The sequence below is a fragment of the Bombina bombina genome, chromosome 5 (assembly GCF_027579735.1).
Source record: "Bombina bombina isolate aBomBom1 chromosome 5, aBomBom1.pri, whole genome shotgun sequence".
NCBI lineage: Eukaryota > Metazoa > Chordata > Amphibia > Anura > Bombinatoridae > Bombina > Bombina bombina.
In genome coordinates this window covers 629,731,788-629,747,026 of record NC_069503.1, presented here as the reverse complement: position 1 = coordinate 629,747,026, position 15,239 = coordinate 629,731,788, and the positions used below count along the sequence as shown (strand labels likewise).

The following is a 15,239-nucleotide window of genomic DNA, read 5'->3' as shown; positions in this document are numbered from 1 at the left end:
TTCTGTGAAAAAAGAAGAACAGAAAGAGTAGAGATTTGTCCTATCAAAGAACTGAAGACAAAACCTTATCCAAACCAACCTGAAAAAAATTATTAAAAAAATTCTATGAATTTTAAAAGAATGCCAAGAAAAGTAGATCTTCCAGACTCGATAATAAATCTTTCTAGAGAAAGATTTACGAGCCTGAAACATAGTATTAATCAATGAGTCAGAGAAACCTCTATGACTAAAAATCAAGCATTCAATCTCCATCCCTTCAAATTTAATGATTTGAGATCCTGATGGAAAAAATGGGCCTTGAGAAAGAAGGTCTGGTTTAAACGGAAGTGTCCAAGGTTGGAAAATGCCCATCCGAATGAGATCCGCATACCAAAACCTGAGAGGCCATGCTGGAGCCACCAGCAGTACTAACAAATACTCCATAAGAATTTTGGAAATCATTGGAAGAAGAACTAGAGGCGGAAAGATAATTCCAAAGAAATGTCAATGCATACACTACTTCCGCCTGAGGATCCCCGCACCTGAATAGGCCCCTGGGAAGTTCTTTATTCAGATGAGATGCCAACAGATCTATTTCTAGAAATGCTCACATCTGAAAAATTGAAAAACATATCTAGGTATGAGAGACCATTCTCCCGGATGTAAAGCTTGATTAACAGAGATAATCCGCTTCCCAAATATCTATACCTGGGGAAAAAAACACAGAATTTAGATAGGAGCTGGATTTAGCCCAAGCTAATATCCGACACACTTCTGTCACAGCCTAAGGACTGATAGTCCCACCCTGATGATTGACATACACCATAGTTGTGATATTGTCTGAAAAACAATAAACGTATCTTCTTCAAAAAGAAACTAACTGAAAAACTCTGAGAATGCACAGAGTTCTAAAATATCAAATGGTAATCTCGCCTCCTGAGCTTTCCAAACCCCTTGTGCTGACAGAGATCCTCAGACAGCCTCCCAACCAAAAAGACTCACATCTGTAGAGATCATGGTCCAGGTTGAAAGAAACGAAGAGACCTGTATAACTAAATGATGGTGATCTTAACCACCAAATCAAGATAGATAAATATTAGGATTTGAAGATTTAAAATGTGAAATCCTAGAATCCCTGCACCATAATTCAGCATAAAAAACTGGAAAGGTTCTTTCTATAGAAAATGAGCAGAGGGAAATGAATCCAATGCTGTGGTCATAAGACCTAAAACTTCTATGCATGTATAGCAACTGAAGGAAATAAAAGAGACTAAAGGTACCGACAGACGGAACAATAAAATTGTCCCTTGTCTGATAGAGACAAAGACAGTGACACAAACTATCTGGAAACCTAAAAAAGGTGACCCTTGTGTGAGGAATCAAGAGCTTTTGAAAAAAAGATCCTCTAACTATGTCCTAGAAGAACAAAGTGAATCATATGAGAATCCGCATCCTCAGAAAATAATCTGAATGAAAACAGAAAAATGAAAATATGCATTTATTGTATCTAATGAAAACAAATAATGCTATCACTGACCAAAAAAAGGCAGAATAGTTTGAATAAAACTCCAAAACCCAGTTCCTAAAAATGGAACTGGAAGAAATACCCCAGAAGATTCCAGATCTGAGCAGCGCTAGAACCCCACGGGTGATCAGCCATGCTTCAACAGTACCCAAAATATATAGGACCGAAACACACTTAAATAAAGTGTTAGCCTTACTGGAATAGCTGGAATATAATAGAGAAAAAAAGACTTCTCACAGACGGTTTATTCTGAACTTATTCTGTACCCAAAATCAAAGAAATTTGGACCGAATAGAACCAAATAAATTTAAAAAAAAGTCTTAACCTGCCCCTTACCAGCCGAGCTGGAATACGGCACGAACATCGCAATTTTAAGGAGCTGATTTCGAACTGAAAAATTTCCAATTAAAAACATGTTACTTGGGAAAGAATTCAGGAATTTGTTCCTTAATAAGAACAACCAAACTAATATAAGCTTAAAGTTTTAGTCTTAGAACTTAATCTTGAAGCCCAGAGTAACAGTTTAAGAATTGAATCCAATTATAAAACAAATGAATGATTATCTTAGAACAAAAGAAATATGGATTTTTAGAAATCACAAAATTCTTCTAGCTAAAACAGCTAAAGACATAGATTAAACCTCATTTGCGAAAATATTCAATAAAATGAAGACACAAATGAAATTATTAGGATGATAGTCCAGAAAAAGGACCAGTCAACACACTGGACTTGCATAATCAATAAATGCAAAACAACAAGACAAATGCCACAGCACCTAGTCTAGTAAATGTTGTCCCTTTAACAATGCTAAAATAAATCATAATCTGATACTTGATCTTAACGTAAACAGAAAAAATGAAGCAATTGCAACATCATCCAAATAAATCACAGGTCCAAGAAAAGTACCTGAAACTAAATAATTTTCCATAAATAAGATACAACCATCTAAAGGAAAATAAATACTATTTTGCTATAGAAACAATAGCATAATTAGTAGAAGTAGAGATAGCCCCAATAAATTGGAGAACCCTCCAAACTGAATTTAACTGCCGGCAAAGAATATAGTTTAAAACCTTTGAAGAAGGAATAAAAGAAAATTCTCAGCCTATTCCATTCCCTAGTATGAGGAACTGGAAAAAATCCTCTGAAAACACAGAAGAATAAATAAGCAGAAATAAAATGTTAGCTAGTCTTGAAAAAGAACTAGTTACCTTAAAATCCAAAATAATCAACACCTTTTCAACAAAGAACAAATGTACTTTAATAATAAAAAAATAAAAAAGTAGATTTGTTAGTGTCAATATCTGATGAAGAAAATTCTGAATGAGAAAAAAAAAATCATCAGAGAAGGATAAATTAGTATATTGATGGTCATTTGAAACTTCAATAATTAAAAAAGAAGTTTGAAAAAAACCTAAAATTTTTTAATAGAAGGCACGAAGTCAGACAAAGCCTTTAAAATAGAATCAGAAAAATATTCTTATAAATCTTCTAAGTATTTCTTGTACATAAGATGTAAAAAGAATAGCAATATATAAAGCATAAATTCTAATGGATTCTGCATATAAAAGTTTAACATGAAACTTATAACAAACCATAGCTAAAGATAAACATTCATAACATTGAAAATAAATGAACTTAGCTTTGGTAGGACTGAACCCAGTCAACGGAATCCCTTAGTACGTTTTGAAACAGGAACAGTGAAATCTTGCAATATGTAATAGAAAAAAACAAAATTAAAAGCAAAATGATCAAATTCCTTAAATGACAGTTTCAGGAATGGGAAAAAATGCAAAATAATAAGCTTCTAGAAACCAGAAGCAATAAAAAAGTGAGGTTTAAATAATGTGAGGAAAAAAGTGGAACAAAAAAGATGCCCACATTTTTAGGCGCCAAATACGACGCCCACATTATTGGCGCCAAATACAACGCCCATATACTTGGCGACAAATATGACACCACATCCTCTGACACCGAAACCGACGCCCACATTTTTTGGCGCACAAAAAATGTCTGAATACGCATGCGTCAAAACATGACGTTAACAGAATACAACTTCCGGCGTCAACTACGGCGCCGGAAATGACAAATTTTTGCGCCAAAAAAGTCTGCGCCAAAAATGACGCAAATAAAAAGAAACATTTTCTGCCCCCGCGAGCCTAACAGCACGCAGGAAAAAATGGTCAATTGAAAATTTTCAAGGTAAATAAAAAATAATTTTAAATGCATTATCCCAAATAATGAAACTGACAGTCTGAATTTAAAGGAATACTGATTATCCTGAATCAAGGCAAATATAAGTTTATAGACATATATTTAGAACTTTACATATAAAGTGCCCAACCATAGCTTTGAGTGTCATAAATAGAAATAAGATTTACTTACCCCAAGACACTCATCTACATATAGAAGATAGCCAAACCAGTACTGAAACGAGAATCAGTAGAAGTAATGGTATATAAGAGTATATCGTCGATCTGAAAAGGGAGGTAGGAGAAGAAATCTCTACGACCGATAACAGAGAACCTATGAAATAGATCCCGTAGAAGGAGACCATGGTATTCAAATAGGCAATACTCTCATCACATCCCTCTGACATTCACTGCACTCTGAGAGGAAAACCGGGCTCCAGCCTGCTGCGAAGCGCATATCAACGAAGAATCTAGCACAAACTTACTTCACCACCTCCACGGGAGGCAAAGTTTGTAAAACTGAATTGTGGGTGTGGTGAGGGGTGTATTTATAGGCATTTTAAGGTTTGGGAAACTTTGCCCCTCCTGGTAGGAATGTATATCCCATACGTCACTAGCTCATGGACTCTTGCTAATTACATGAAATAAATATATATATATACACATACACACACGTGTGTGTGTGTGTGTGTGTGTGTGTGTGTGTGTGTGTGTGTGTGTGTGTGTGTATGTGTGTGTATGTATATATATATATAACATAATTTATGTAAGAACTTACCTGATAAATTCATTTCTTTCATATTAGCAAGAGTCCATGAGCTAGTGACGTATGGGATATACATTCCTACCAGGAGGGGCAAAGTTTCCCAAACCTTAAAATGCCTATAAATACACCCCTCACCACACCCACAATTCAGTTTAACGAATAGCCAAGAAGTGGGGTGATAAGAAAAAAGTGCGAAAGCATATAAAATAAGGAATTGGAATAATTGTGCTTTATACAAAAAAATCATAACCACCACAAAAAAGGGCGGGCCTCATGGACTCTTGCTAATATGAAAGAAATGAATTTATCAGGTAAGTTCTTACATAAATTATGTTTTCTTTCATGTAATTAGCAAGAGTCCATGAGCTAGTGACGTATGGGATAATGACTACCCAAGATGTGGATCTTTCCACACAAGAGTCACTAGAGAAGGAGGGATAAAATAAAGACAGCCAATTCCTGCTGAAAATAATCCACACCCAAAATAAAGTTTAATGAAAAACATAAGCAGAAGATTCAAACTGAAACCGCTGCCTGAAGTACTTTTCTACCAAAAACTGCTTCAGAAGAAGAAAATACATCAAAATGGTAGAATTTGGTAAAAGTATGCAAAGAGGACCAAGTTGCCGCTTTGCAAATCTGATCAACCGAAACTTCATTCCTAAACGCCCAGGAAGTAGAAACTGACCTAGTAGAATGAGCTGTAATCCTCTGAGGCGGAGTTTTACCCGACTCAACATAGGCAAGATGAATTAAAGATTTCAACCAAGATGCCAAAGAAATGGCAGAAGTTTTCTGGCCTTTCTAGAACCGGAAAAGATAACAAATAAACTAGAAGTCTTTCGGAAAGACTTAGTAGCTTCAACATAATATTTCAAAGCTCTAACAATATCCAAAGAATGCAACGATTTCTCCTTAGAATTCTTAGGATTAGGACATAATGAAGGAACCACAATGTCTCTACTAATGTTGTTGGAATTCACAACTTAGGTAAAAATTCAAAAGAAGTTCGCAACACCGCCTTATCCTGATGAAAAATCAGAAAAGGAGACTCACAAGAAAGAGCAGATAATTCAGAAACTCTTCTGGCAGAAGAGATGGCCAAAAGGAACAAAACTTTCCAAGAAAGTAATTTAATGTCCAATGAATGCATAGGTTCAAATGGAGGAGCTTGAAGAGCCCCCAGAACCAAATTCAAACTCCAAGGAGGAGAAATTGACTTAATGACAGGCTTTATACGAACCAAAGTTTGTACAAAACAATGAATATCAGGAAGAATAGCAATCTTTCTGTGAAAAAGAACAGAAAGAGCAGAGATTTGTCCTTTCAAGGAACTTGCGGACAAACCCTTATCTAAACCATCCTGAAGAAACTGTAATATTCTCGGTATTCTAAAAGAATGCCAAGAAAAATTATGAGAAAGACACCAAGAAATATAAGTCTTCCAGACTCTATAATATATCTCTCTGGATACAGATTTACGAGCCTGAAACATAGTATTAATCACAGAGTCAGAGAAACCTCTTTGACCAAGAATCAAGCGTTCAATCTCCATACCTTTAAATTTAAGGATTTCAGATCCTGATGGAAAAAAGGACCTTGAGACAGAAGGTCTGGTCTTAACGGAAGAGTCCACGGTTGGCAAGAGGCCATCCGGACAAGATCCGCATACCAAAACCTGTGAGGCCATGCCGGAGCTACCAGCAGAACAAACGAGCATTCCTTCAGAATCTTGGAGATTACTCTTGGAAGAAGAACTAGAGGCGGAAAGATATAGGCAGGATGATACTTCCAAGGAAGTGATAATGCATCCACTGCCTCCGCCTGAGGATCCCGGGATCTGGACAGATACCTGGGAAGTTTCTTGTTTAGATGAGAAGCCATCAGATCTATTTCTGGAAGTTCCCACATTTGAATAATCTGAAGAAATACCTCTGGGTGAAGAGACCATTCGCCCGGATGCAACGTTTGGCGACTGAGATAATCCGCTTTCCAATTGTCCATACCTGGGATATGAACCGCAGAGATTAGACAGGAGCTGGATTCCGCCCAAACCAAAATTCGAGATACTTCTTTCATAGCCAGAGGACTGTGAGTCCCTCCTTGATGATTGATGTATGCCACAGTTGTGACATTGTCTATCTGAAAACAAATGAACAACTCTCTCTTCAGAAGAGGCCAAGACTGAAGAGCTCTGAAAATTGCACGGAGTTCCAAAATATTGATCGGAAATCTCACCTCCTGAGATTCCCAAACCCCTTGTGCCGTCAGATACCCCCACACAGCTCCCCAACCTGTAAGACTTGCATCTGTTGAGATTATAGTCCAGGTCGGAAGAACAAGAAGCCCCCTGAACTAAACGATGGTGATCTGTCCACCATGTCAGAGAGTGTCGTAAAATTGGTTTAAAGATATTAATTGAGATATCTTTGAGTAATCCCTGCACCATTGGTTCAGCATACAGAGCTGAAGAGGTCGCATGTGAAAACGAGCAAAGGAGATCGCATCTGATGCGGCAGTCCTAAGACCCAACATTTCCATGCATAAGGCTACCAAAGGGAATGATTGTGACTGAAGGTTTTGACAAGCTGATATCAATGTTAAACTTCTCTTGTCTGACAAGGACAGAGTCATAGACACTGAATCTATCTAGAAACCTAAAAAGGTTACCCTTGTCTGAGGAATCAATGAATTGATTGGTAAATTGATCCTCCAACCATGAACTTGAAGAAACAACACAAGTCGATTCGTATGAGATTCTTCGAAAATGAGAAGACTGAGCAAGTACCAAGATATCGTCCAAATAAGGAAATACCAAAACCCTGTTCTCTGATTACAGAAAGAAGGGCACCGAGAACCTTTGAAAAAAATTCTTGGAACTGAGGCTAGGCCAAACGGTAGAGCCAAAAAACTGGTAATGCTTGTCTAAAAAGAGAATCTCAGACACTAAAAGTGATCTGGATGAATCGGAATATGCATATACACATCCTGTAAATCTATTGTAGACATATAATGCCCTTGCTAAACAAAAAGGCAGGATAGTCCTACAGTAACCATCTTGAATGTTGGTATCCTAACATAACGATTCAATAATGATAGATCCGGAACTGGTCTGAAGGAATTGACCTTCTTTGGTACAATGAAGAGATAAAATAAAACCCCAGCCCCTGTTCCAGAACTGGAACTGGCATAAATACTCCAGCCAACTCTAGATCTGAAACACATTTCAGAAATGCTGAGCCTTTGCTGTGTTAACTGGGACACGGGAAAGAAAAAAATCTCTTAGCAGGAGGCCTTAACTTGAAGCCAATTCTGTACCTTTCTGAAACAATGTTCTGAAACCAGAGATTGAGAACGGAATTGATCCAAATTTCTTTGAAGAAAACGTAATCTGCCCCATACCAGCTGAGCTGGAATAAGGGCCGCACCTTCATAGGTACTTAGGAGCTGGCTATAGGTTTCTATAAGGCTTGGATATATTCCAAACTGGAAATAGTTTCCAAACTGATACCGCTCCTGAGGATGAAGGATCAGGCTTTTGTTCCTTGTTGTGAGGAAAGGAACGAAAATGATTATTTACCCTGGAAAGAAAGGGAAAGCAAAGTTGACTTAGAAGACATATCAGCATTCCAAGTTTAATCCATAAAGCTTTTCTAGCTAAAATAGCTAGAGACATATACCTGACATCAACTCTAATGATATCAAAAGATGGTATCACCAATAAAATTATTAGCATGTTATAGAATAATAATAATGCTATAAAATTATGATCTGTTACTTGTTGCGCTAAAGCTTCTAACCAAAAAGTTGAAGCTGCAGCAACATCCGCTAAAAATATAGCAGGTCTAAGAAGATTACCTGAACATAAGTAAGCTTTTCTTAGAAAGGATTCAATTTTCCTATCTAAAGGATCCTTAAATGAAGTACTATCTGCCGTAGGAATAGTAGTACATTAGCAGGAGTAGAGACAGCCCCATAACCTTAGGGATTTTTGTCCCAAAAAACTCTAATCTGTCAGATGGCACAGGATATAATTGCTTAAACGTCTAGAAGGAGTAAATAAATTACCCAAATTATTCCATTCCCTGGAAATTACTTCAGAAATAGCATCAGGGAGATAACACTTCTGGAATAACTACAGGAGATTTAAAAACCTTATTTAAACGTTTACATTTAGTATCAAGAGGACCAGAATCCTCTATTTCTAATGCAAATAATACTTCTTTAAGTAAAGAACGAATAAATTCCATCTTGAACAAATACAAAGATTTATCAGCATCAACCTCTGAGACAGAAACCTCTGAACCAGAAGAACCATTATCAGTATCAGAATGATGATGTTCATTTAAAAATTCATCTGAAAAAAGAGAAGTTTTAAAAGACTTTTATGTATACTAGAAGGAGAAATAACAGACATAGCCTTCTTAATGGATTTAAAAAATAAAATCTCTTATGTTATCAGGAACACTCTGAAAATTAGATGTTGACGGAACAGCAACAGGTAATATAACAGTACTAAAGGAAATTTTATCTGCATTAATAAGTTTGACATGACATGCAATACAAACAACAGCTGGAGAAACAGATACCAAAAGTTTATAGCAGATACACTTAGCTTGGTAGCTCCAGCACTGGGCAGTGATTTTCCTGAAGTATCTTCTGACTCAGTTGCAACGTGGAACATCTTGCAATATGTAAAAGAAAAAAACAACATATAAAGCAAAATTGATCAAATTCCTTAAATGACAGTTTCAGGAATGGGAAAAAAATGCCAGTGAACAAGCTTCTAGCAACCAGAAGCAATAAATAATGTGACTTAAATAATGTGGAGACAAAAGTGACGCCCATATTTTTTAGCGCCAAAAAAGACGCCCACATTATTTGGCGCCTAAATGCTTTTGGCGCCAAAAATGACGCCACATCCGGAACGCCGACATTTTTGACGCAAAAAACGTCAAAAAATGACGCAACTTCCGGCGACACGTATGACGCCGGAAACAGAAAAAAAAATTTTGCGCCAAAAAAGTCCGCGCCAAGAATGACGCAATAAAATGAAGCATTTTCTGCCCCCGCGAGCCTAACAGCCCACAGGGAAAAAGTCAAATTTTTTAAGGTAAGAAAAAATGATTGAAACAAATGCATTTATCCCAAATATGAAACTGACTGTCTGAAAAATAAGGAATGTTGAACATTCTGAGTCAAGGCAAATAAATGTTTGAATACATATATTTAGAACTTTATAAACAAAGTGCCCAACCATAGCTTAGAGTGTCACAGAAAATAAGATTTACTTACCCCAGGACACTCATCTACATGTTTGTAGAAAGCCAAACCAGTACTGAAACGAGAATCAGCAGAGGTAATGGTATATATAAGAGTATATCGTCGATCTGAAAAGGGAGGTAAGAGATGAATCTCTACGACCGATAACAGAGAACCTATGAAATAGACCCCGTAGAAGGAGATCACTGCATTCAAATAGGCAATACTCTCCTCACATCCCTCTGACATTCACTGCACGCTGAGAGGAAAACCGGGCTCCAACTTGCTGCGGAGCGCATATCAACGTAGAATCTAGCACAAACTTACTTCACCACCTCCATCGGAGGCAAAGTTTGTAAAACTGAATTGTGGGTGTGGTGAGGGGTGTATTTATAGGCATTTTAAGGTTTGGGAAACTTTGCCCCTCCTGGTAGGAATGTATATCCCATACGTCACTAGCTCATGGACTCTTGCTAATTACATGAAAGAAATATATATATATATATAAATATATATATATATATACACACACACACACACATACACACACAGTATAATTTCTGACTTTTGGTTTACAGTGTCATCTCTCTAAATAATACTTACAGTGTTCACTTGACGTATTTCTTTCTGAAACTCATCCCATTCTTTATCCATCTGATCTTTAGGTGCATCAACTTTTCGAATCTTAAAAGTGAAAACAAATTATTTCCCTGCTTTACTAGTATAGCAGACATGTAATGATATTCTTTTTGTACATACAATAGAAGAAATGTACTGGAGGTTAAAGGTTAAAAATATTTGCTGCATCTATTAAAGGAAGTATTTTACTGACCACTCAGGAAAATAATTCCAGTTTTATTGCATCTCAGTCTCTGCCAAAGGCAAATGGCTCTTTACAGTTATTTTAATTAGCTCAATGTGCATTGTTGCAGATTTATTTATAGCTTTCCATAAAGCATCCCAAGCTAGTCGTATACAGAATTACACCCTGTCTTGTAAGAAAAGCTATGACTCGTGACTAGCACCATATGTTACTTTTGAGGAAATCATCCAAAAAAACCAGCATAGAACTTAAAATAAATGGATAACTTCTGTTCTAAACATACAGAAAATTCAATATCTGAAAGCAGAACTCGGCGAATGTAAAAATTAACAAGTTTATGGTACCTTTGCGTCAATTTCTGGGTCATCAAAAAATCCCTCAGGCAATGCTTCAGCAGTGTTTTCTTTCCTGTAAAAGAACAAGACAAATGAAACCCGACAGCTAAATCAAAGTGCTTCAGTCCAGCAGCTGCACCATAGATAACCCCTTGAAGTGCCACATTATCACAAAATGATATATATATATATATATATATATATATACACACACACACACACATATACACGTTTTGCGCCGGTTCAGATCAACGCCCTTTATTTTCAGTCATGTGACTGCTATTGAAAAGCACTAAGAAGCAGCACATTGATTAAAATAAGGGCAGGCCAGTAGGTGGAGCTGTTTGATTGTGTTGCAGCAAAGATATGCAAGCTAAGCAGGCTGAAATTAATCAGTGTGAACAGATCAGACCTGAGCGATCGAGCAGCTTTCAAAGCAACAAGATCTAGCAGCTGTGAGGGTAACTTCCCTTTCTTCTTCTATACCAGCTGCTTGAGGTGAGGTGCCTATAAATTAGTCCAGACTGGAATGCATAGAATAGCTGCAGACCCGATATTAGCTAAAAGTGTATACTACTGTTTCATTGCAGAGACCTTTTTGTAGAAAAATGCAAGTAAAAAAATGTTTTTGTTCATTAAATTTAGTTTGATGATGCATTATGTGTTGTATGATTATGTGATACTGTTTATAATGCTGTTTAGCATTTATAGTTTTTATTTCAAAGCTTTAAAAATAATGTATTATAGGTTACTTATGTCAATTTTGAGAGGGGCCTGGAACTTAACTCACTCACTTCCCATTGACTGACATTGTAAACTTGGTTTCAATTTACAACGGTTTCTATTTACAATCATTCCTTCTGGAACCTAACCCCGGCATAAATTGTGGGCTATCTGTAAACATTTTCGTGGATGAATATCGGGCACCATTGTTCCCCTGATCAAAGACCCCTTCTCTCTAAGTGGTCAGAAGTTGTGCCTTATCAACAGAATGAAGAAGTGGCCAGGGACAAAGGAACTTCCGCACTGTTACTGAAGAGGGAGTGGGAGGCATCGCCGCTTATAAGCCACACAGAGGGCATGAGACCTCATTTTGCAAAGATGGGAACTTCCTCTTTACAATATGGGGTTTCATATAACTGTAGACGACAGCTAAAAATGGCAAACAATTACCAAATGTATTTACTGTATGAGGGGATATTAGCTCCAAAGGCACCCTATCATCTAAAGACAGTATACAAAACCACTCGTACGAAACAAGGGATTACACCGTTTCAAATAAGGGGCTTCATATCCCTTTATATAGCAAAGGTTTGCTACTGGAATGGCATTCACATACTAGTTATATGGGCTCTAAAAGGGAACCTTCCATACTCATAAACATGGGCAATTGAACTGTTTTTGAAAAGAAGGCCACATATGCTCAAGTGCTTACCATGGTAGCCGTAATCACGACAGGACTATATGTATATGAAACAAAACCATGATAGGCTCTAATATGATTCACTACATTCTTCTGCACTATTTTATAAAACTACTCTGAAAGGTGCTGCATCCACAATTTTATGTTTCAGATTGAAACATTTAAAAAATATATTCCAGAAATCATTACCTCTTAACAAAGAGTGCTAAGGTTCCATATTATGTTAACAGTAAACTTTCGTCCTGCAAGGTAATCATTTTAGTCTATAGAAGCCTTAAAAGGGACATGAAGCCCAACTTTTTCAGATAGAGCATACAATTTAAACAACTATTAAATTGACTTCTATTATCTAATTTGCAAGGATATTTTTGGTTTATATTAGCAGAAATAGCAGAATAGCAGCAAAAAAAAACAAAAAACTTGCAAGGATAGTGTCTACAAGCATGCACTGGAAATTTTAAAAACAAAATGGAAAAATCAAGCCCCATAGAAAGGCCAGCGAGTCCTTAAATGGTTAAAGTGGCTCAAGGAGCTACCAAAGGCTACAAAAATATTTAGCAAATATTTAAAAGGGACAGTCTAGACCCAATGCATAATTTTGATTACTTATTGTTACATACCAGAGAAGCATCCTGCAACTGGTCCCACATCTATAAGCTTGTAAGCGTACATGAAACATTTAAATATTCATCATTTGTTTGGAGCCGAAAATGGTCTCCAAGCTCCGCCCACCTATTGCGTGTACAGTTTAGTATATTAAGTTTCTCCAATCACGATCGACTCGTGAATACATTTTCCTACTTGCACACACTGATTTGTGCATGTGCAACTTGAAATGGCTAACTGAAAAATATTAAACGTGAACCGCTAAATTGTCATACAAGAAAACAGCTAACTAAAACAAGAAGAAAGCTGAGGGCGGAGCTTGTCAGCCATTTTCATGTACTTCTTACAAGCTTATATAGGATGTGCAATATGTTGCAAGATGCTTGTATGGTATGTAACAATAATTAATAAAGAATAAGCATTGGGTCTAGACTGTCTCTATAAATTGAATGTCAACTTTAGCTGAATGCAATTAGAGTAATGATGTATCAACATGTACCAAGCTCAACCACTAATTTTTTTTTATTTTTTTTTTTAAATGTATACTTTGGTTATAATTTAGTTACCACAAATCTATCCGTTCGAAGCCGGACTCCTCCTACTTCCTGTATTTGAACACTGTGACGTATAGAGTGGTCCCACCCGCACTATACATATACCTAAAGCGCGCACCCGTGGGGATTTTACAAAGATTAGAATCCGATCCAATAAATCTGCGTATGCATTTGAAAAAATAAGATCATATTATGCGCACACGTAAAAGCCAGCAACACTCAATCTATCGTTTTCTCCCGGAAGAAGTAAATCAGTTGTTTAGAGCATGGGCCTCACGTGGATGCGCATCACTTCTTAAGATGGATATTATCCCCTAACGCATGCGCAGGAGAAGCGCATGACGTAAAAAAAAGGGGTTGAACGCCCCAGGGGGGAAAAGTTTATTGGAAATCCCGGTTGTCAATCAAGCTTACAAAGTGGGACAAAATGGCGGGCGGAGGAATCAAGCAACAAAATTGCATCTAAAAAAGGTAAATATGTGATTTTATAAATAAGAATATAAAAAAACGATGAATTAAAGTCACCATGATTTTGGAAGATTTTTGCGCGTGCAATTTCTGTCCGAGGACTGGATTCTGATTTGCTTATCAGTTGAAGAAGAAGGCAGCTACGTAATGGTGGGGGGAGTCCGGCATCCATATTTACCGGGTATTAGAGTAGTTAGCGCCGCTGATTAGGCCAGAAGCAAGGCGGCAAGGCAGGAGGGGTATAGTGTAGGCGGACCTCCGTTTTGTTATTTTCAATATTAAAACATGTTAAAGTAAGTGTTGACTGTCCCTTTAAGTATAACTACATAATTTAAGTTGTTAGCCTCTATTTATATTCTGTTTAGGAATTACCATTGTTTTAATGGTAATTTATCCGACAAAAACATTCGGTTTAATTTACCTTTCTACCACCTTTTCTTGTATGTCTGGCTTCAATATAGACCCCGAATGAGAAACCTGAGTAACAGGTGTTTTGTTGTCGAAGAAATCTTTAAGAAAAAGACAAATGAGTAAAAATTAGTTTGTGTGGCATGATACTTTTTACTATTTCTCTTTAATTTCTCTAACTAGGCCCTTTATACAAAGGTAAAAGTTCAATGAAATAAAATGCTGCTAGGGTCAAAATGTTGCATTAAGCTTAGACTCTTTACAGCAGCTTCTACCTAGTAGCCAAACAAATACCCCTTTCCCCTAAACTTATCTTAACTTCATTGCTGGCCATGCCATTTTAGTGTTCAATGAAATGATGTGGTTGTCAGAATGATCATGCTGTAATGAACACCTTTTTAGGTAGCACAGCTCGAGCATAATACTGACAAGTCATGGTTTGCCAAATCTAGGGGGCAAAGTTCCTTCCATTATTCCTAAATGTGGCTGGCTCCCTGGTTTTATATTCATTTGTCAACATTTGTATAAAATCATACTTTTCACTAAAACAGCATCTGGTTTTTGTCTTTTAAAGATAGGTACGAGTATTTTAAATGTTTTTTATTCCTTTAAAGTGCATATATTATTAGAGAAAATCAACACGAGGCTGTACCTCCCCACCCCCCCAGTATATGAGGGTTATTAAAACCATACGTTATACATGAATGCTTCAAGTCCCTACAACTTAATTATTTTAAAAGGGACATTAAACTGGTAGGAATACCTACAGTAGCACAATTACTACTCACCATGATTTTGTTTTTACAATTGTCCCTGCAGCCCTCTTTAAAGCCATTCTCTTATTTTGACCTATTACAAGTGCTGGTTAGTGAAGCTCTGCCTCTTCACACTGGGTGCC

At 36.9% G+C, this 15,239-nt stretch overlaps 1 protein-coding gene across 1 annotated transcript in view; it reads right to left on the bottom strand.

Annotated features, from left to right (window-relative positions):
* The window catches only part of ZNF830 (zinc finger protein 830), a 126,529-nt gene that overhangs the window by 61,107 nt on the left and 50,183 nt on the right, over positions 1 to 15,239 (bottom strand). The window contains exons 6-8 of the mRNA XM_053714594.1: positions 14,355 to 14,442; positions 10,892 to 10,955; positions 10,328 to 10,408 (exon numbers count right to left, since the gene is read on the bottom strand). Coding sequence (XP_053570569.1) covers positions 10,328 to 10,408; positions 10,892 to 10,955; positions 14,355 to 14,442 — 233 coding nt within the window. The remainder of the gene's footprint in view (positions 1 to 10,327; positions 10,409 to 10,891; positions 10,956 to 14,354; positions 14,443 to 15,239) is intronic.